The 24,033-nt window shown below is 37.1% G+C and overlaps 1 protein-coding gene across 1 annotated transcript in view; it reads left to right on the top strand.

Moving 5' to 3' along the window:
* Scn7a (sodium voltage-gated channel alpha subunit 7) overlaps positions 1 to 24,033 on the top strand; it is an 81,873-nt gene that overhangs the window by 45,352 nt on the left and 12,488 nt on the right. Inside the window, exons 11-19 of the mRNA XM_055600406.1 lie at positions 6,139 to 6,235; positions 7,284 to 7,522; positions 8,975 to 9,145; positions 10,524 to 10,880; positions 12,601 to 13,035; positions 15,947 to 16,052; positions 18,740 to 18,894; positions 19,936 to 20,109; positions 23,110 to 23,217. Coding sequence (XP_055456381.1) covers positions 6,139 to 6,235; positions 7,284 to 7,522; positions 8,975 to 9,145; positions 10,524 to 10,880; positions 12,601 to 13,035; positions 15,947 to 16,052; positions 18,740 to 18,894; positions 19,936 to 20,109; positions 23,110 to 23,217 — 1,842 coding nt within the window. The remainder of the gene's footprint in view (positions 1 to 6,138; positions 6,236 to 7,283; positions 7,523 to 8,974; positions 9,146 to 10,523; positions 10,881 to 12,600; positions 13,036 to 15,946; positions 16,053 to 18,739; positions 18,895 to 19,935; positions 20,110 to 23,109; positions 23,218 to 24,033) is intronic.

Raw genomic sequence — 24,033 nt, forward strand, 5'->3', positions numbered from 1 at the left:
TTGAAGACTGACAGGTGCAAATGTTGATCAGGACACCCTGGTACTGGACTTTTCACCAGTAGGGAGTAGAAGCCATGGTTCATCATTTGACTACCTAGTTCTCCTGAAGGAAAACTTGTATTCTCTTACGGGTTCTTAATCTTGTTGAGAAGATTTTACAGATAGGGACAGGGAGATGGCTCAACACATAAAAGTGCTTGTCATACAATCCTGATGATCTTATTCTGAGCTTTAAAACCCATGTAAAAGTGGATGGAGAGAACCAAATTTGCAAAGCTCTCCTCTTACTTCTGCACATGGAGTTACTTACACACACACACACACACACACACACACACACACACACTCATACACATACCATATCACAGACATACACACAAACACAACATATCACACACATACACAACACATCACTCGCATACACAACACAACACACACATACACACACAGTTTCCAGAAACTGAAAACAGATGTAGAAAGAAACTCTAGGCCAGTTTTATTGATAATAAAATAACAGGCAAGGCAAGATGTAAATCTCAGCAAAATGTAAATCTTAGAACATATCTAATTAATTTAAATTAGACTAGAATTAGAAGGAAGGGAATGGATACAAAGAAAAAAGAAACACTCCTCTTCTGTTAGGTAGAGAGTTGGGATACATAAGGAATAGAAAATGTTATGATTTTTTTAATTCAAACTCAGAAAAGTGGGACTGACATAGAGTGAGGATTTGCAAACAACTGCTTTTAAACTGGAGCTCCTAAAGGAAAAGTGGGCCGTCCCTTTAGCGGAACAGTTATTAGCCATCACTCTTCAGATGGACTAGCCGTTTTTAAGAACAAGGCTATGAGGACACACAGATTGATTAACTCTTAAGGTAGAAGACAATGGTATGAAATGTTCTAATATTGGGGACCAATCAGAATGTCATTTATCCATCCAGGGGAAAAGGTAGAATTCAGACTCCATTCTTTTGACCAGGTGGTAGTAGGTTCCATTAATGGATCTCAAAGAAGCTCTGATCCGTATTTCCGTCTAGTATTTTACAGGGGCATTTGTAAAGGTTCCTTTTCTAATGTCACTAGGAAAACAGGGGATGTGATCCAAAGCCCACCATGATGAAGTAGCTCATCATAAGTGGCCTATAATCTGTTGGACACTGTCTAGCTACCTAACAGCTCTTACGGGTCATTGCCAAAGCAGTATGATTCTAAAATGACACAGCTTGCATTGGTAATTCTCCTATACACCAATAGCCACTGGTAAAACTTCAGGAAAGGAAGGGAATATTTAAAAACCTGAGTAATGCAAGTAATTTGAGGGTACGTATAAGCTGACTTCCTTATAACATGTATCTAATTAATCTTAACAGTATTGCCAGTTCTTTAATAATGGAGATAAGATGTGATAACAGCTAATTGAAGTATAATATTTGCACAAACCTCTAGTCTAATAAGGATAAAAACTATGAAAACTGTCAGAAGCCCAGAGTTATCCCCAGGACAAAAGTAAATTATTTCATATTGTTGCCAGGAAACCCCATAGCACTATGCAATTATCTTTGTGCCAAAAACTGACCTAAGTCTAATGTACCTGTTAATCCAATTACCTGTCATTGAATGACCCTATGAGAGTCACAGATTAATTTAGGAGCTAAATCAAGAAAGTAGAGTCTTTCAGAGGCCTCTTGTGAAAGGCTCCTGTCTTGTTCCTTGTTTTCTCCTACTTCTGATGTCTATCCTGTTTGCCCTTCTGAGTGAGGCTTCAGCCTCTTCCCTAAGGTCCTCCTTGTTTAGCTTCTACAGGACTATAAATTTCAGTATGTTTATCCTATATTATATGGGTAAAATCCACTTATAAGTGAATATATACCATATGTATCTTTCTGTTTCTGGGATACCTCTCTCAGGATGATCTTTTTTAGTTCTCACCATTTGCCTGCAAATTTCATGATTTTCTTGTTTTTAGTTGCTGAGTAGTATTCTATTGTGAAAATGTACCACAGTTTCTGTAGCCATTCTTCAGTTGTTTCCACATTGTGGCTATTATATATAATGCTTCTATGGGCATAGTTGAACAAATGTCCTTGGTATATGGTTGAGCATATTTGGGATATATGGTTAGGAGTGGTATAACCAAAGCTTAAGGTAGCACTATTCCTACTTTTCTGAGAAAGCACCAGGTCATTTCAAAAGTGGTTGTAAAAGGTTACATTACCACCAGCATATTGAAGGAGAGTGAGACTCATAGCCAAACTTTGGGCAGAGCACAGGAAACCTTATGGAAGAAGAGGAAGATAGAAAGGCCTGGCGAGGCCAGGAACTCCACAAGGAGACAACAAAACCAAAAAACCTGGACCCAGGGATCCTGCAGAGACTGATACTCCAACCAAGGACCTTAAACGGAGAGGACCTAGACCCCCTGCTCTGAGGAAATCCATAGGCTACTCAGTTTTCAAGCAGGTTCCCTAGTGAGTGGAGGCATTGGCTATCTCTGACATGAACTCAGTGACTGGCTCTTTGATCATCCCCCACCCCTGGGGGGGGGGGATGCAACCTTGTCAAGCCACAGAGGAAGATGATGCAGTCAACCCTGATGATGCCTGTAAGGCTAGAGTCAGAAAGGAGGGAAGGAGGTCCTTCCATATCATTGGACTAGGGAAGGGGCATACAGGGAGAAGAGGGAGGGAGGGAGAGAGGAAGGGACTGGAAGGAGGAAAGGAAGGAGTGGATGGAAAAGTGGGAGGGGGATACAGCCAGGATAAAAAAATGAATAAATTGGAATAAATAAATAAAAAGAATGTAGAAAATTTTATAGTATAAGTGATCCAATGCTTTTAACATCTAAATCATGCGAGCCTTGATAGACCTGATAACCTAAGGTCAGATAGAAGAGAAGAAAGTCCTCCTCTATCAGGGGACTAGGGTAAGGGCATAGAGGGAGAAAAGAGAGAGAGGATGGGGCTGGGAGGAGATGAGGGAGGGGGCTACAGTGGGGATACAAAGTGAATAAATTGGAATAAATAAACAAAATTTAAAAAAAGTCTAAAAAGAACACAAGATCATTAAAATACCTTTAAGTACAATGTGTAAAACTTATTTGTATTTATTTGGAACAGATCAACTGTATTAGAATGTTTTTGAACAAAAGAGAAAGTTGAATATAAGAATCAGATATGGCATTGGAAAATATTACTAAATTATTGACTGTTTTTAGTGTTTTTCCAAATTTGTTTATTTGTGGAATTTTCTTTCAGTTGTATGTTTGGTAGAACACAAGTTCTTTTTATACAATAAAACTTATAATTTATTATTTTAGGCATTTTTGAGTTTAACAGCTTTTTGCTAGTTTTCTGCATAGACACTGTGTATTGTGATCATATCTATACCCGTTACCCACGTATCCTCCTATGAAATTACTGTGATTCGTTGTGATAATTGGAATTTTGATATTGTCCTTTTAGATATATCTAAAAATATCATGTCTATTTCACTTAAATATCTTTGGAAAATAAGAAGTGAAAGCCAGAGACGGTGGTATGTTATTAATTATTGAGACTAGGTTTGGGGTCATCTCCAATTCTTCCCTCTCCCACATAGGTAATTTTCTTAACTGGACTGCTCTTTGGTGTGATTCCACCAAATTGCTGCTGTCTGAAACAGCCTCATAAGGTCCATCTCTTGTGTCATAAGTGATCACTTGAGATATTATGAACTACACTCAAAAGTATTATCTTTTTTTTACTTTTTATTTTTTAATTAATTTCTTTTTTTATAAATTACAGTTTATTCACTTTGTATCCCAGCTAGTTCCCTCTCTCATCCCCTCCCAATTCCACCCTCCTTCCCTTTCTCATCTCCTCCCATACCCTCCCCAAGCCCACTGACAGGGGAGGTCCTCCTCTCCTTCCCTCTGACCCTAGCCTATCAGGTCTCACCAGGACTGCTGCATTGTCTCCCTCTGTGGCCTGGTAAGGCTGCTCCCCCTTAGGGGGGGTGATCAAAGAACCAGCCACTGAGTTCATGTCAGAGACAGTCCCTGTTCCCATTACTGGGGAATCCCTTGGAGACTAAGCTGCCATGAGTCTATATGCCTAAGAGTGCTCTAACTGGATCTTGAGGAAGCATTATTCCTAATTGTCTGAGAAAGTGCCAGATTGATTTCCAAGGTGTTTGTACAATCTGTCCTTAACATATGTACACACATACTCACACATACACACCCACATTCCCACCAGCAGTGGAGGAGGGTTCCCCTTTCTCCACATCCTCTTCAGCATGTGTTGTCACTTGAGTTTTTGATCTTAGCCATTCTGATGGGTGTAAGGTGAAATCTGGGGGTTGTTTTGATTTGCATTTCTCTGATGACTAAGGATGGTGAGCATTTCTTTAAGTGTTTCTCTGTCATTCAATATTTCTCTATTGAGAATCTGTTTAGCTCTGTACCCATTTTTTTAATTGGATTTCTTGATTTCTTGCTTTTTAACTTCTTGAGTTCTTCATATATTCTGGATATTAGCCTTCTGTCAGATATAAGGTTGGTGAAGATCCTTTCCCAATCTGTAGGCTGTCGTTTTTTTCTGATGACTGTGTCCTTTGCTTTACAGAAGCTTTTCAGTTTCATGAGGTCCCATTTATTGATTGTTGATCTTAGAGCCTGTGCTGTTGGTGAAGGTGATTATGTCAGAAGTCCTTGTGAGATCATCGAAAAAAAATCACTTCTGTTGGATTTTTCTATGGGATATAACTTCACCCTTACATAACCTTGTGATTCTACTAAAATATTTTCTTGAATATGTGTCGTCTGAGTGTACAACTAGCCTGACATACTAAATTTTAGTGTACATTTAACCTAATTATAACAGGGCAAAACATCATAGATCTGAAGACTCTCATTTTCCTGATGAAACTCAGTGTGTGATGTAGTTGGTCTTAATGTCTTCTGCCTCTATCAGCTCTGGAATTTGAGGAGAAATCATTGATGCTAAGGTGAATGCAGTGGTCTCATTGATCTCTATTTGGCTTCATCAGCTGTAATATCAGAACTTGTCAAATAGAAGAGTCTGGGATATTGGTAGACTGTGGCAGCTGGTCATCTCTAGACTTGGACAACAGTACATAGCATGACAGTTTTAACACTAGTGGGTTTGCACGTCAACATATTGTCTTGAGAGATTTCTTTGGTTCTTCTTGCAGTTGTTACAGTTGGGTGAAACTAAAGCATCCACACAAAAGCCTTTAGTTTTATATTCACTTTCTAATGCAAGAACTCTTTCAAAATTCTTTAAAAGACTGGCAAAGCACATCTAAACCTGATAGCCTGTGTTCCATCACTGGGACCCACATGGTAAGAAGAAAACTGATACCACAAATCTGTCTTTAACACACACACACACACATACACATACACACACACACATACACACACACACACACACACACATACACACACACACACACACACACACACACACACACCACTAAATAAATGTGAAACATATAAGAGATAAACAAAGCAGAGCATCTATTGAAAACTTTGCTGAAGAGACATGAGGTGCTGGAAGAAATGATTTCTTTATGGAGTTAGACTACTTCCAGTCATTATCTGTATCATGTATTCTATCCAAACAACCCTTTAAATCCATTCCACTGCCTTAGATTCTTCAAGATTTGTTTATTCATATATCCAAATAAATTTAATTTTATTGAGTGAATTAGCCATGTTATAAGATAAATATAAACTTAGAATATCCTTGAGCAAAAACATTGTGTCTTTAGGGAAATGTTCTCATTACTCAGTAGCATATTTGGCAAATGGATATTTCATAGTAATCCTATAATCATTTTAAATTGGTTTTTGAATATAAATAGTGCTGCCAGCATTTACTATCCTGCTCTATTTATTGTTCAGCACAGAGGGGAAATTTTGATGCCTTCCAATTTTAGCATGTATTTCTCAGCTAAATCTAAGTAATTCTAGTACATCCAATGCCAAAGGAAGAAGCCAGTGATGGAACACAGAGATCCTCTGGAAGCAAGAAGCTATAGAAAGGTCAAATTCTATATTGTGTTAAAGTTAAACTCTAACGGTATGAAGGTGGGGAGCTAGCTACTACTAAACCCATTAAACATCTTGTAGATGAAAACTACACAAATAGAAATGAGGAAAAGATCACCAACTTCTATAAACACCACATTGGATATACTGGAAGAAACTTCGCTTGGACACAAAGAAGGTAAAGTGGAAAAAACTACTTGTATCGTACTCAGTAATGGAGAAATGATTTGCAATACTGTTCTTAAATAATTGAGCAGTTCCTTTAGGATCTAGGTGAGAAAAGGTAAAATATAAGTAACAGCAATGAGTATATTAAGATGAGCAATGTATTAAAAACTCAGAATAACGTGCCCAACATCAGAAAGTGTCATTACAAGGCATCAAAAAATAATCACAGACACTCTGTGTGGTGCCATTTGCAGTTGAGAAAAATAGACGCAAATGTAGAAGGGTAGGATTAGACCACGGCTGTATGATATTAGTTTCAATATTAGCACAATCATTCTGTAACCACCTCCTGTTGCTGTTGCAATAGGCTGAGTCCAAATATCTTCTGAAAGTCTGTGCAGAGCTAGTCACCTGCACAGGAGCAGTCTGTCTTTTCAGTTAATTGCATATTGGCGTTTCCCGTGGTTCACAGCTATTTAAGCTCAGATAAAGCATGTAAAACATAAAGAATGTTAACTTACTCCTTATGTTAGTAAGTCTTCTGAACAGCTTCAGGCGGCCAACACTCCTGTGGGGTTGGGAAGTTGTATCTGGACTGTTGGTTGCAGAGGTCTTTGTCCTGATCTCATGTTGTATAAAATCATCTGTATAATTATGATATCTTGAGGTAATTGATTTACCTAGATTTTTGTTTTTATATCTAACCAATGGTTGTTTATCATAGTCCATATCAAGAGCTAGTATAATATAAAACATATAATCCAGAAATTGAAAAGCATGTTATTCTCACTTATACTTGATTTAGGAGAAATCTATGGTTTCCTACTAATACATTGTTTGCTTCATTAACAATACATTTTTCTAGCTCGATAATCATAAACAAAATAAGAGACATAGATTTCACTTTGCTATGCATCACTATATTATTTGTATTTGCTCATACCAGACACAAAATCAAGATGTGGGGCCCTTTGCCTGAAAATGTTAAATTTATCTCTCAAGGCTTTAAACAATTTTTCAATAACTGACTTTTCTCATCTTTCATTCTCATATTTCAGAACCAGAAACATCCAGGAAGAAATGCCCACAGTGCTGGTATAAGTTTGCTAAAACCTGCTTCATCTGGAAATGCTCTCCCTGTTGGATAAAACTGAGCGAGTTCGCTGATAGAATCATAACACACCCATTTGCTGATCTTTTCATTGTTATATGCATCATTTTAAACATCTGTTTCCTGGCTCTAAAACATTTTCCAATGAGCGAGGAGCTCATGTTTCTCCTCATCATTGGAGACTTGGTAGGAACTCATCGTTCATTGTTTTCATTCATAGTTTCAGGTTTCTATTTTCTAATTTTATTTTGTGATTGTTTTATCTTATAACCCCACAATGTTGCTCTAAGCATGGATTGAACTGGTATTGAATAAGCTGTTATGTTCATACCATGTTCACTTCAGCTCCTACATTGTAAATAGTTATCAACAGTTTTTCAATTAGAATTCAAAATTCTATCATTTAAATTTGGAATCCTATCCTGACACCTGGCATTAAATTAGATGGAAATGATTTATTGTTTAATCCTTCCCAAACATACATTCTAGGTATGGCTCTCCTATAATGAGCATAGTACAGGGGTGTGCTAATGACAACAGTAGGTTTCTTCAGAATCCTGAATCCTGAATACAGCGGTCCCTGGACCCATTTGTCCCAATTGTCTCACTTTAGATTGGTGCTTATCATTTTAACAAGGTGTTTTGAGATTCATGTATAGTTTATTTTTTTCTATACCAACACAAGAAACAAAATAGATTTCTATGGATTTATGAACGTTAACACTCAAGCAAATGTATGTTGCTTAAATCTCTTACCTGCTTTCATCACTTAGTTGCTAAATCCTATGCACCTACTTGATACTACAGTAACAGGATGCTGGAGCGATGCTCAGTGACTAAAGTACATACTGCTTTTGTGGAGGACCCTGAGTTCAGTTTCTACAGTTGTAGCACGCACATCAGTCAGCTCACAACTCTCCGTAATCCCCAGCTTCAGCAGGGATCTGACTCTTCTGGCCTTTGCCTGCAACTGTGTGTGCGCGCGCACATACTTTGTTTGTTTTGCGAGACAGGGTTTCTCTTTGTAGCGATGGTTGTCCTGGAATTCACTCTGTAGACCAGGCTGGCCTCAAACTCTAAGATCTTCCTGCCTCAGCTTCCTGAGTGCTGGGATTAAAGGTATATGGCACCACCACCCGGCCACACACACACACACACACACATACACACACATTTTTAATAAATAAATAGAATTATTAAAAACAATCGTGTTTCCCCTTCCTTCCCTTCAAACACTCCCATAGGCCCTCCCCACCCTCCATCAAATCCATGGCCTCTTTGTTTGACTAAGTTTTATTGCTTGCATGTATGTATATGCACACACATGGACTGCTTACACTCTTTTATGAAATGAATGGTTAGTGTCTCAATATATATTCTCAGTGTATATTCAAAGGGAATGTCTAAAATGTAATCACTTCTACTCAAATATGCATTTTCTTCAAGAATAGCTTTCATTAAACTAACATGTTCCATACATTAAACAAAATACATGGATTAATTATCATACAGACCCCAAACCAACCAGAGCTGTGTAACGGGCAGTCGTGTGGGGCTTCCTCCATGTCACGGGTCTGTGTGTGCACATTAGGGGCAACCGTGCAACCGTTCTTACACCCATGTTTGGTTTCCTTTAAGGTTTTTATTGGAATTTATACGATAGAAATGATTTTGAAGGTAATTGCTCTGCATCCTTATGGGTATTTCCAAATAAGCTGGAATATTTTTGACAGTTTGATTGTCTTTTTTGGATTAATGGAAATTTTACTAACAAATATTGAAGGAATAACAGTTTCTATGTTATACCCGGTAAGTAGAATTCAAGACCTAATTTTCATTTTTATTGTGGTATATTTTATTTTCTTAAACGTAAAAAGGGCCTTTATTGAAACTTTTTTCTTTTTATTTTTTTATATTAATTACAGTTTATTTACTTTGATCTCAGCTGTATCCTGCTCCCTCAATCCCTCCCCATCCCACCCTCCCTCCCTCATCTCCTCCCTGCCCCTCTCTATGTCCACTGATAGGGGAGGTCCTCCTCCCCTTCCATCTGACCCTGGCTTATCAGGTCTCAAGGGAATTATTAGAGTCATCTGTGAAATTCACTCAGTTTCTAAATGATATTTGATGTTTTCTGTGAAAATAAATGTGGGAAAATTTTAATGTTATGAAAAACTAAATATGCTATAAAGAAAAACAAAAAGACTGGATATTTACTCTGACCAGATATTAAAACCCAAACCTATCACAATAACAAAAGTACATTATTGAATGTGAATTAACAAGTAGGATATGAACATATGTATTGATTTGGTGTATAAAGCAGAGGCTGAGACTCATAGCCAAACTTTCAGCAGAGTGCAAGGAATCATATGAAGAAAGGGGAGATAGAAAGACCTGGAGGGGGTAAGAACTCCAAAAGGAGACCAACAGAGCCAATAAAACTGAGCTCTGGGGACCCTGTAGAAACTGAACCCCAACCAAGGACAATGCACGGAGAGGACCTAAAACCCTGGATCAGATGTAGCCCTTAGACTCAATATCCAAGTAGGTTCTCTAGTAAGAGGAGCAAAGGCTTTCTCTGGCATAAACTCAGTGGCTGGCTCTCTGATCACCTCCCCCTGATGGGGATGCAGCCTTGCCAGACCACTGAGGCAGACAATGCAGCCACTCCTGATAAGACCTGACAGGATTGGGAGGGGAGGTGGGAGGGAGCTACAAGGGATATAAAGTGAATAAAGTGTAATTAATAAAAAAAAATAAAAAATAAAAAATACCTGATATGATAGGGTCAGGTAGAAGGGGAGGAGGCCCACGCTATCAGTGGACTAGGGAAGGGGCATACGAGAAGAGGGAGGGAGGGTGGGATTGGGAGGAGATGAGGAAGGGGGCCACAGCCAGGATATAAAATGGATGAATTGTAATGAATGATAATAGGAAGGAAAAAAGGGAAAAAAAGGAAAAAAAATAAAATCTTCACCTTATATTTTCTAGAGGAAAAAATTATAAAATGTGTAAGATGTGTTATGAATGTAAAAATAGTCACTTGTTTTTATTAATAATGTTGATTGGTTTTACTTTAAAAGTTGTATATACATGATGACATAATTCTGATTATTTAAGTATGCACTATAATCTACACTTATCTTTTGTTGTTTTCCCCTTTTATTTTTCATTTGTCTATTAGTTGAGATTTGTTAAATTGGGAAAATATGGGCCGCCATTTAAGACTTTGATGCGTATCCTTGGTAACACATTGGTGGCCCTGAAAGACTTGGTTCTGCTGCTGTTCATATTCATTTACTTCTCTACTGTGTTCGGCATGAAGCTGTTTGGTCAAAGTTACAAAGACTGTGTCTGCCGCATAGACCAAGACTGTCTACTCCCACGCTGGCACATGAGCGACTTCATCCATGCCTACATGAACGTGTTCCGAATTCTCTGTGGAGAGTGGATAGAGACATTATGGGACTGTATGGAGGTCGCTGGATTGTCTTGGTGTATTCCTTTTTACATGATGCTTATTTTAATTGGAAATTTATTGGTAAGTATTGATTTTCTTTGTATTTTTCTTAACAAAACACCTGGTATACTATATATATTTGTATGTGATGGGTTAATGAGATCCAGTAATCCATAGCTTGATTGTCCAGAGAAGTGGGTATTTGATTATTATCAATTGAAGCACAATTGGTCCAATTTGAGCCATGCAGTAACTGAGAAATACATACTCGATTTGAAGTTTTATCCCCAAAGAATGTGTGTATTTTTATTATAATAGTATTAAAGTACATATAGCTTAATGAAATTAATTAACATTTCTTTGTTATTATTGTATGCATGATTTCTATTGGCTAGCACTAGGTCATAATACTGTTAGTCAGCTTTGAAATCATGTGGAAATCATTAGACCTGCAATTTCCAATTCCATACAGGTATATGGAAACATAATTCACCTTGTAACTCTATTTGCAAAAGATTTATTTGTCCATTAAAATTTAAGAAGCACTTAAATGCAACACTGGCTGTCAACCTGCCTGCACACTGGCATTACCTGGGGAATGGTTAATGGTGTACTTATTTCAAGAATCCACGCCCAGACTTTCTGATGTTATTGATATGTGGACTTGACATTAGACAGTGATTTTTTTTTAATTCTCACTTGACCAGACAGCACAGCAATGATTACATACCAATACATATTTGAGTATTTTACATTGTATAAAGAAGAAAGCTTTTTACTTTTCAATTTCTTTCGCACTGAACTACTGTCAAATGAATTGAATAAGAAATCTTTCCTGCTTCTAGACAATGATATGGAATAAAAATTTTAAAACATATTTCTCACAGAACAAGAAGGGACTTGATATTTTGTCTTATGCCATGAAGATCAACTATATCCCAAAAGACTTTTAGAAAAACAATAATCTAAAAGTATTATGCATACACAATTGAAAACAGAATTAAAAACTGGTTTCCTATAAATTAAACAGCCTTGATTATATTTCTAATTAATAATAAAGTCAAAATATATACTATTGTTACCCTGAAATAATTTATATACAATGATTTTAAATTAGTTTTGTATAACTTGTCTGTATCCATTTACTGTGAGACAATATTTTATGTAATGACTGTTTTCTTGGCTTAAAAAGTATGTGGCACTCAGTGTCATGGGTAAGTCACTGGAGCTTACCCTTTGATTTGGAGGGTCTTTGCACGTCTTCCCAGGACTGGGTTCAACTGAGAACAGTATTGCTATAGGCATTTGTTAGTAGAGTGCTTTCCAGTACTTGTAATGCTATCTCTTTCTGAGTTTGCATTTGTTCTCTCATTTGAGAATGCCTGGCTCCATGATGAAATACGTTTTGGGCGTAAGACAAACTAGAGTAGCCTTAGGATTTGAAATATATAAGCCTCACTTTTGCACCAGGGAAACAGAAATAAATCAAACTGCATGGGGCAGGTTGAACTTAAAATTAGTAGTTTGGTGGAGCGGTAAAATTCCTGCTAGCAGTCAAGATGTCCTCATGTGCAGTTTCTAGCATCAAAACAAAACAACTACAACAACTGCAACAGCAGCCCACAGAACAACAAAACAGTCTGTTCACCTAATCGGCTAGCATGGCACCTGACAGTGAGCACTGTGATGCAGTTGTTAAGTTTTCATGTCTCAGAATGGAATTTTTAGAGACTTTTTTTTTTATCATATAAAATGAAACAAGCGAGATACATTAAGTGGCATTTTCTTTTCTTTTCTTGAGATACTTTACCTCTTTGTGGCATTGGTGAGCTCATTCAGTTCATATGATGCTACAACGGAAGTGAGCCAAGAAGCCAAAAACATTCAACTTGCCATGTCCAGGATAAAGGGAGGAGTAAACTGTGTGCTTATGAAAATATTGTGCAAAAAAAGGACCACTGCTACAGAAACAACAGACCAAAGGTGTGATGCAAGCATTAAAGAGAATATTTCTGTCCACACTCTTTCTGAAGTGAGTGACACACAAACATTTCTCAAATATAAGGAAAAGAGCAGTGGCACAGAGAAAACTCCAGTGACTGAATCTGAGAGCCAGTCACTGATTGCTAGTCCCAGTGCCTCAGAAACTGTGCCAATTGCTTCAGGAGAATCTGATATAGAAAATCTGGATAACAAGGAGACTCGGAGCAAGTCTGGGAATGGAGACAGTAAAGAGGTAAGGTGTTCTATTATATTCATTCTTAAGTATGGGTTTGTGGGGGTTTTTCAAACAATTAAATCAACATTGAAGTTATACAGTTAAATTGTTCATCTGAACCTAACTCTATCTTCCATAACTACTGGATTTTGTAGAGGAATTTCAGTCCAGCAATATGCTGCTCTGGCCAGGGATCACATCCAAAGAACTTCTAGGTCAGTGTGATCAGGCTAGAATGCACACACCTTTAATCCCTCTGGCTGGAATACAGACCTGCCCTTAGTACATACCATTAAGGTGAAATTAGAAGGAAGTAGCCATGCTTGAAATTGACATCTAATTGAGGGGTAGACAAAGTGATGAATCAGAGAATGATTTGACAGAATGAGTCAGAGATAAGATATGCACAACTCTCACAAGAACAAGACAGGAAAGAGAAGCTATTTAAGAGCAGCACAGGGAAAAGAGTGAGTCAGTTGGGAGTCAGTGCAGTTGAGAGCAGGCAGTGGAAATGAGTTGAGTTCACTTCAGTTCAGTCAGTGGAGTTCAGGAAGGCAGTACAGTGGAGTTGAATTTGGGCAGTTCAGTGCAGAGCAGCCAGTTGAAGCCAGAGAACGAGGAGCCAGAAGATTTGAATAAATTGCTAGACTGCTAATTAAATCAAGGCCAAGCAAGTGAAAAATCAGAAGCTTTGAGAAGCCAGTTTGAATCAGTCAGCTTGGAGAGAAATTTGAGCTAGAATAGTTGAGTGGAACCAGCCAGTCAGAGTTCAGAAAGAGCTTGAAAGGGTGAACTTCTTCAGCAGTAAGTCTCAGAGAAAACAATTACATCAGGTGAATAAAAGTAAATATTTCAAGATTTCATGGTTTTAACCAAACTACTTAAATGTCCAAGTTTTTGTTTCCTCATATGAAAATGAAGAAATATTTCTTTTGGAGGGCATAAATAAGAAAATTATCATAGTAGCACAGAGAATTTGCCTACAATAAAGTAATTCTGGAGATATTAGATGGTATAATTCTAACATTCTATAAATTAATAAGCAAGACAATTTTCAGTAAATAAAAACATACCCCTAAGTTTGTAAAATTGATGTGTATAATTAAGAGATTCAAATTCCTTGTGCATTATCATCTTTAAGAGGTGAAAATTGCTTAGAAGAGGGCACAATTATCTTGCTTGCTAAGACTAAAAATTGCTTAGAAGAGGGCACAATTATCTTGCTTGCTAAGACTAAAAGTCTAGTCCATTAATTTCTACCATTTATTAAAAAATATAAGAAAAAAAAGTATAGAAAGATGAAGGGAATTCCTATTCCTTCCTAAGTCTACACTTTTTCTTCTCTGAAGACTTGGCTCCTGTGTAGCTCTAGATAAATCTGCTGTTTACCATAGTAAAATGAGCCAGGTATCCCTTAGAAAATCTTGATAATATAATTAGAAGGTCTAGAGCACAAAATATGGAGTAAAATAACTGTAAATATTGAATTTCAGAATCTGTCAATAATAAATTGTGCTTATTTTAGGCCTTTATTTGTGTTTTCCATTATGTAATGTTTAATTATGTATTTAATCAGACCTTTTGTCAATTATGTAGTACAAGAATAATGTGTATTGGCCTAAAAAAATATAACAAATGAAGCATGGAAAATAGACTAATTTCAGAAATACATTTTCTATTTTTATACATCTATCCTTCCATTAACATACTTATGTGTTTATATAAGACTGAGCACACTGCATACCAGATTGTAAAATAAAATAAAATATAGTACTCTATCAAAATCGATTATCCATGACACTTAGGAAATTACCAAAAATAAAATAAAATTATAATTGATATTTTGAGCTAGTTGTAATAAAGTAAAGCTACTGAAAGATCTTATCTACAGTGTATCACAAGTGTTTCATCATATCTATAGCATATTACAAGGGTTTGTCTAAGTAATACTTTTCTGCCCACTTTGTTTCTTTGTTCAAGCAACACATTTTACTGAGATGATAACTGGCCATATAAAAACTAAGGCAAAGAAAACTTTCCATTATACTGATTGTACACAAGAACAAAAAGAATGACCAAATACTGATAAGGTTCTTTTCCAAACTCTAACTAAATAATCCTGAATTAGTAAAAATTTTATATACTTGTATTTGATTTGTCTTAATTAGGAAATATTTTCTGGTGCTATTGACTTATGGGATCCTGGTAAATTTAAAGGATGGTATGATTGTTCCCATCTCAAAATAAGGTATCAACTGAAGCATTTGCCACATGGTTAAAGCAATCAGCTCCTTAACTCAGCAGCCTTGAGCTTCAGTCATGGGTGACTGGAAAGAAAGACCTCTGTCTGTCCCCAGGATCTTCCTGCATAGCTTGTCCACTCACCACATTCTGTCTTCTGTCCTGGTCCTCTCTCTCTCTCTCTCTCTCTCTCTCTCTCTCTCTCTGTGTGTGTGTGTGTGTGTGTGTGTGTGTGTGTGTGTTTTCTTTTCACATCATAATGACCTCATGTCCAATGCTGAAAAGCACAAAACAGTCTGGGCTGGATTAAACGTTTATATTGAAATTCATTGTCTCCTCAACATTAAAATGAATTAGTGTGATGTTTGTCTAATTAAAACAACACATATGTGGCTCCTGTGAAATGCCTTAAAATTCAAAACCCAATTATATCAATAAACTATGAGTAAAATGATTTTTTAGGTAAACTTTGATTTTCAGTTATCATTTCAAACTAATTTAAAAAGCAAATCTACTTACACAAAATGCATATCATTTCAGTATCAGCCCCCAAACTTCCTTGAAGTCTTTTAACGTTTGTATTATTCCTGTATAACATACTTACTTCTGAAAATTGGACAAACCTACAATATTCAAGTTAAAATTTGGCTGTAATTTTTTTGTTGTTGGGGATGTATTTTTCTTCTAGAAAATGAAGCAATCTAGTTCATCTGAATGCAGCACGGTTGATATTGCTATCTCTGAAGAAGAAGAAATGGTCTATGAACATGAAAAGTCAAAGCTTCACAAAAATGGCAAGTAGTAATTTTATTCAAAGGTAGACTAAATTTCTTTGAATCTGAATATTGCTGTAGTATCTACTTTTTACATTCATTGTAGACAGGTTGCAAACATTGAAAAGTGTACATATTCACACACCTATAACCTAACAGATACAAAAAACATCAAGGGAAAAAGTCATCTTTTTCCCAGCATTTAATTTTTTTATTTATTATAATTTATTCACTTTGTATCCCAGCTGTAGCCCCTTTTCTCATCCCCTCCCAATACCACCCTCCCTCCCTCTTCTCTTCACCTGGCCCTCCACCAGTCCACTGATAGGAGCGGTTCTCGGTTCTCTTCCCCTTTCATCTGATCCTAGCCTACCGGGTCTCCTCAGGAGTGGCTGCATTGTCTTCCTCTGTGGACTGGCAAGACTGCCCCACCTCAATAGGAGGTGATCAAAGAGCCAGCCACTGAGTTCATGTCAAAGACAGCTCCTGTTCCCCTTACTAGGGTACCCACTTGGAGACTGAGCTGCCATGGGCTTCATCTGAGCAGGGGGTCTAGGTCCTCTCCATGCATGGACCTTAGTTGGAGTATCATTCTCTGCAGGGCCCCTGTGCCCAGATATTTTGGTTCAGTTGCTCTCCTTGTGGAGCTCCTGTCCTCTCCAGGTCTTACTATCTCCTACTACTTTCATAAGATTCCCTGCACTCTGCCCAAAGTTTGGCTATGAGTCTCAGCACCTGTTTCGATACCCGAAAGGGTAGAGTCTTTCAGAGGTCTTCAGTGGTAGGCTCCTGTCTTATTCCGTTTTCTCCCTCTCCCAAAAAGTCGTCTTTGGGAAAAGAGGATAAGTGTGTTTGGTACAGTCTAATGAGGTAGTTACAAAGCTATCTCTGGAACCAATAACTTGATTTCATCTTTCTGTCTACTGTCCATTTATTCTTCTTCTCATTGCCTTCTAATCTAAACAGAGATAAACTTCATAAGGTATTTTAAAAGATTAGTGTATATGTTTGTGTGTACGTAAGCATTTGTGTGTGCAATCCTAGAAGATAATCTTTTCCAAAGAATTGGAATACTCAGTGATGTCATCAATGTTTTCATCACCCTAACTTATTGACTCAGCCTATAGAGATAGTGACTGACATAGTGGATACAGAAGGAAACTCTGAGTGTTTGTGATTAGTGGAGTAATAGTAATACCATTTACTCAAACACACTTTCATAGTATAAATATTAAGAATATATCTAAAGTTCTTATTTAATTGCATATGTGTAGTTAGGCAACTGAATACATTATACTAGAGCAAGAAAGTATAGTTAAATCCACACTAGACTGCATATATTACAAGCAAAATACTTTTAATTTGAATTAAGTCAATTTAATTTTCTATGTACTTTATAGGAAAATAAAGCATATTTACATATTTGTATATATATTAGTAAATATACAATATGCAAATTCAGTAATTTCTTTAGCATCCGAGGTATAATATATAACATATACTTCTCAGTGATTTATAAATCAAATTGGTTTCCTAGCAAGATTAATAAATTACTCCAGATTTGAACTTTGGAAATTAGTGAATAATCATCAAATTATTAACTGCCTCCCAAAAAGCCCAATTGGTAGCTTTAAAATAAGAATATTGTTTGGCTGAAAAGATGACTCTGATGATAAAGTTCTTGCTACACAATCCAGTTAGACCGAAATTTAGGTCGCAAGCACGCCCTTCACAGCCAAGTCTGGTAGTGCTCGTCTGTAATCCCCACGTTGATGAAGTAGAGGTGGATCCAGGAAGCAGCAGGCCAGCCAGCCTAGTGGAATTGCTGAGTTCCAAGTTCAGTGAATGACCAGTGTCAAAACATAGATGTAGAAGCAACTGAGGAAAGCAGCCCTGAATCAGCTTCACAAGCTCCCACATGGGCAAGCGCATACCCCACGTGCCTCACACGTGTGTGCGTGCACACACACACACACATTTCAGCATTCAAGGGCATTATCCATCTAAGGAAAAGGCAGAAATATTTTCTGTTTTTTAGTAAAGAAGCATATTCTGAAAAATACACTAAAAATTGTGAAAACGTTTTTTAACTTTGTACTACACTCACATCCATTTCTTCACACCCCTATAATCATCCACTTACCGAGTTACAGGTTAGTTTGTGTTAACGCTCTCTGACAAGGCATGCTTTACAGCTGTGCACACTCACCCCATGAGCACCTGGATGCCTGTCTCTTTAAATTGTCTCACTGGAGTTTCCCATTCCTGTGCTGCCTAAGAGTCAGTTTTAAGGAAATGTAGTTGACTTATTATTACATGGGTTCATATAAGTCATTTGCATCTGAAATGATCATACCAATTATTCAAAACGTGATTCACAAGTTATCACATTTGGGTGCACCTTTGAGAGTAGCGTTGACGAACTGGTTTCATCCGCATTAGTTCTCTTATCTCTAGGGTAGAAGGATGTTCTGTTATCTCCACCTTCTGTGGCACATTTGTTCCTCTTCCAACACCCACAAGTTCAGTTCTCCTCTCTTCACTGATCACACACCACTGAGCCATGGTAAAAAGTCAAATGTGTGTAAATCACAGAGCATCTGTACCAGAATCAGTAAATAAGTCATCGTCAATGCATCTAAAGTTGAGATGTTTATCCTTTTGTGTGTTTCCTAGATGGTCACCTCTAACAGTTTCATTCTTGGCAGGTTATGAACGAAAATCTTCGCTTGGTCAACTCAGTAGAGAATCCAGGAATGGAAAGATTTGGAAGAACATAAGGAAAACTTGCTGTAAGATAGTAGAGAACAGCTGGTTTGAATGTTTCATCGGCCTGGTCACTCTGCTCAGCACAGGCACTCTGGTGAGCTCGCAGCCTCAGGAAATGTCATGTGAAAATCAGCTGTAAGATTAGCAATTCACATTGTCGCTATGCCAGATGGCTTTGCCCAGAACACTTAATATAGCACAAGATTTCATTTATTCTTTGCAATCTGTTAGCACTAGAAACTACGTCACACTTTACTAGAATCATTGTATATAGATGATTCTCCATTAAATGTAATATCAGTATTATTTAAGATATATGAATTTGATAAATATTATATTTCTAATATGTACAGGTATTTAATATTTGATGTTAAATTTAAGTATCAAAGTTAAATATACAGTCATTTCAAACTGTACACACTGTAATGTGAAAAGGAAGTGAAATAGATACTTGATTCTATTTCCTTTAATGAAGTTTTATTCATTATTAAATTTACAGGGTATATACTCACTCATAAGTGGATATTAGATATATAATATAGGATAAACACACTAAAATCTGTACACCTAAAGAAACTAATCAAGAAGGAGGACTCTGGCTAAGTTGCTCAATTCCCATTCAGAAAGGCAAAGAGGATAGACATCACAAGAAGGAGAAAGCAGGGAACAGGACAGGAGCCTACCACAGAGGGCCTCTGAAAGGCTCTACCCTGCAGGGTATCAGAGCAGATTCTGAGACTCATAGCCAAACTTTGGGCAGAGTGCAGGGAATCTTATGAAAGAAGGGGGAAATAGTAAGACATGGAAAGGACAGGAGCTCCACAAGGAGAGCAACAAAACCAAAAAATTTGAGCACAGGGGTCTTTTCTGAGCCTGATACTCCAACAAAGAGCCATTCATGGAGATAACCTAGAACCACTGCATAGATGTAGCCCATGGCAGCTCAGTCTCCAAGTTTGTACAACCTGCTATTGCCAACACATAGCGATTTGTGAAATTCACTCACTTTCCATTATGAAATGTCTTTCTTTATTTTTAGTTTTGTGCCTCATCAAATTTGAAGTCAAATTTGATTCCATATAAATCAGAGTTCCAAGAATTTTTTTTATATTAACATTTCAAATTTTATTTCCAGGCTCTTGAAGATATATATATTGATCAGCGAAAAACCATTAAAATCTTACTGGAATATGTGGACATGATATTTGCTTACATCTTCATTCTGGAGATGCTTCTCAAGTGGGTGGCTTACGGCTTTAAAGCCTATTTCTCTAACAACTGGTACAAGCTGGACTTCCTGGTTGTTATCGTACGTATTTCAAAGAACACGTTTAAGTACTACTTATCTTTTAACACTCTTACCCTTCTTCTTCTTACTCCTTTTTCTCTCCATACAACGTCTACACCAACATCTCATTTCCTATATTACCATATCTGTAATGTTTAATGTTTATTCGTATCCTGTCACTCCACAACTTGAATTGAGTTCTAGATTATTGTTATAATTCAGCCATGAAATTACTGATAACAGAACAGTTTATTGAACAACATCATGAAAATATCACTAAAAATCTTTAAATACTATTGACCTGATATTTAAATAATGTATCGACAATTTGAATGTTTATTTTCATAAACAGCCTCCAGAGTGTCAGGGTTTCTCATATGGATTATCGGGTAGACTTTATATTGACATTCCTGTTCTGGCCAAGGTGCAGCTTCTATTATTCTATGCACAGAAACTAAAGTTAAAAATAAAAAGTGAATGACAGTTACTGATAAGATCTGATAGGCTAGGGTCAGATGGAAGGGGAGGAAGTCCTCCACTATCAGTGGACTGGGGAAGGGGCATGGGAGGAAGGGAGGGGAGGATTGGTAGGGGACGAGGGTGGGGGCTACAGCTGGAATACAAAGTGAATAAATTGTAATAAATAAAAAATTTTATTAAAAATAGCACATTCCAACCAAAAAAAAGTAAAAAAAAAAGTGAATGTCAGCTAATGAACTTCTCTTTGTGGAACCCTATAAAAAACAGTTTATCTTCCTCAAGCCAAAAGTTAACTTTTTAAAATTAAAAGTCTCTCTTGGCAGGGTGGTGGTGGTGCAAGTTCCAGAATGTGGGAAGCAGAGGCAGGTGGATCTTTGTGACTTCAAGGTCACCTGGCCTAGAGAGCTAGTTCTAGGACAGCCAGGGCTACACAAAGAAATCCTAACTCAAAAAGAAACAAAGTCTTCATCCTGAGTGAGGTAACCCAGAAGCAGAAAGACACATATGACATATACTTACTTATAAGTGGATATTAGCCATATAATATAGGATAATCATACTAAAATCTATAGTCCTAAAGAAGCTAAACAACAAGTAGGATTCTGGCTAAAATGCTCAATCCTCATTCAGAAAGGCAAAGAGGACAGACATCAAAAGGAGAAAACAGGGAACAAGTCAGGAGCCTACCACAGAGGGCCTCTGAAAGACTCTGAGAGGGTATCAAAGCAGATGCTGACACTTATGGCCAACCTTTGGGCAGAGTGCAGGGAATCTTATGAAATAAGGGGGAGATAGTAAGACCTAGAGAGAATAGGAGCTCCACAAGGAGAGCAACAGAACCAAAAATTCTGGGCACAGGGCTCTTTTCTAAGACTGATACTCTAACCATGCATGGAGATAACCTAAGACCCCTGCACAGAGGTAGCCCATGGCAGTTCAGTGTCCAAGTGGGTTCCCTAGTAATGGGAACAGGGCCTGTCTCTGACATGACCTGATTGGTCTGCTCTTTGATCACCTCCCCCTGAAGGGGGAGCAGCCTTACCAGCCACAGAGGAAGACAATGCAGCCACTCCTGATGAGACCTAATAAACTAGGAGCAGAAGGATGGAAAGGAAGACCTCTGTTATCAGTGGACTTGGGAAGGGGCATGGGTGGAGAACGGGAAGGGAGGGAGAGATTGAGAGGGCAGGAAGGAGGGAGCTACAGGGGGGATACAAAGTGAATAAAGTATAATTAATACAAATTAAAAAAAAAAGAAAATGAAGTCTCCAAGACCCTACATTATGTGATGAGCTCGCCTGCTTTCCTTCTTCCCAACCACACTTATTCTTCCCCCCTGCCATCTCTGTAGCTGATCTACCAGCACTGGATTTTTGAAGCGCTTCAAATTAGCCAATATGATTTCCATCCTATTTCCTTGGTACTCCTTCCTCCATCTGAAATTTTACATTGAAGAGAAACTGTTAAAGTTCCATTGTCGTTTGCTACCTAATTAAAGCTACAACCAGCACAGTATTTTCTCTGTCATTTTTTTCCACCTCCTTAGCGCCTGTGACTATTATGTATTTATCCAATTATTTATAATTTGTCTTCCCACACTTGAAGATAATCTCTATTAGGCAGAAATTTTCTGAATATTATTCTTTCCTCCTTTATTGCCTATGCCATCTAGGCATATCATATAGGTAATAATGTTTACCCAACGAATAGATGCCTGGCTATGTTATGAACAGCTATGTAGGCTTTTCTGTATGTCATCAATGACTTGCAGTAGGTGACCTCTGTGTTCCAAGTCAGTTCTTACCATTAGTTTTCTACTCCATAGAGACCCAACAGTACACCACGCCTCTGCTCAATGCTCTTTGCATCCACATCCCTGTATGCTGATGTAGGGAACCCTGTGATTCTGATGCTGCCTCAACTCCATCTTTATAGTACAGAACTAAGAACAAAAATAGTTTCTCTGTGTTGACTTGGAAATATAGGAATCACAGAGATATAATAAAAGTCTAATCATAGCTGTACACATCTTTTTCAATTCTAAATAACATATAATAAGCTCTGACAATTTTATGGATATAAATTTACTCAACAATTACTTAAATATAGGTTATACTTTTTAAATCTATAATTGTTAAAATTCAATTAGTATATTTATATCTGGCTTCTGAATTCTTTTATTATATGTTGCCTTATAATTATATATCGGTAAATATATTCTATGTCTTGTTTTAATGAATACATTTTCATTGCTGTATTACAAGTTATCTTACTTCAGATTAAAAACAGTGTAAATATTGATCATGTGGAATATCAGATTCATACATACTTATATAAGAATATTCTTTATTTCTAGAAATTATTAGTTTTATCTTTTATAAAATAATTTTACAAAATTATTTCCTTACAGTTTGTATTACTGAGACATTGTGAAATATATATTTAAGTACTTTAAGGGTTGAATGGAGGGTTTAGATATTGTGTTTTTTTATTACAAGCACAAAGTTTGTGATCGTATTAACTTTTTTTTTATTTGTGCAGGTGTTTTGTCTTAGCTTAATAGGCAAAACTCGAGAAGATCTGAACACACTTGCCTCCGTAAAGTTCCTTCGAGGACTCAGAGTTCTCTCTCAGTTTGAAAGAATGAAGGTAGGACAGAAGGTTGAAAACTCAACTGTGAGTTCTCAGTTAGGACCACCAAACTTCTATGAATCAACAAGGTTTATCGCTGCTTTTACGGGTTATTTTTAAATAAACAAATAAGAAATATTCCAGTGCCTACGAATAAAAAAGCGCTGTCAGTCCCATCGTAAAACATTTTGGAACCTATTGCTCATAAGATATGAAAACTAGGCCAAGTGCATTCTCTTTCCCTGTACTCATGCAAGGCAGTCCTGCCAGGGGGAAGTGATCAAAGAGCAGGCAACAGGGTCCATGTCAGAGACAGAGGGAGGAAGCATAGGAATGGGAGAGGATGAGGGAGGGGGCTATGATCAGGATGTGAAATGAATAAATAAATTTTTTAAAGATATGAAAACTAACAAAATAAGTAAAGATGATAAAAGCTGAGAGATTGATGCAGTTTCAGTAACAATATATTTCTAACCCCATATATACACATTTGTATTATATTTGTATAATTGTGTTACATTGTATATATGATATCTACTATATACATCTGTGATATGTATATAATGTGTGTGTAATGAGCAGGGGAAAACTTCATTCAGTTTATTAACTATTTTAGCATTTCAATTAACTGTATATTAATTTTAGAAATGTAGTTTGATTATGTTGACCCACACTTCCCTTTATCTTCCCCTAAACCAACCCCCATCTTTCTATTCTCCCACCAACATTACATCAACTTTTTCTCTTTTATTTAATAACTCATTGGCTCTGCCCTGTATGGACTATATGCTTTTAGGTGGGAGCAATCCACTGAAATACAGTTGACCCGACCTG

The sequence above is a fragment of the Psammomys obesus genome, unplaced genomic scaffold (assembly GCF_907164565.1).
Source record: "Psammomys obesus unplaced genomic scaffold, mPsaObe1.curated_primary_1811, whole genome shotgun sequence".
Lineage (NCBI taxonomy): Eukaryota > Metazoa > Chordata > Mammalia > Rodentia > Muridae > Psammomys > Psammomys obesus.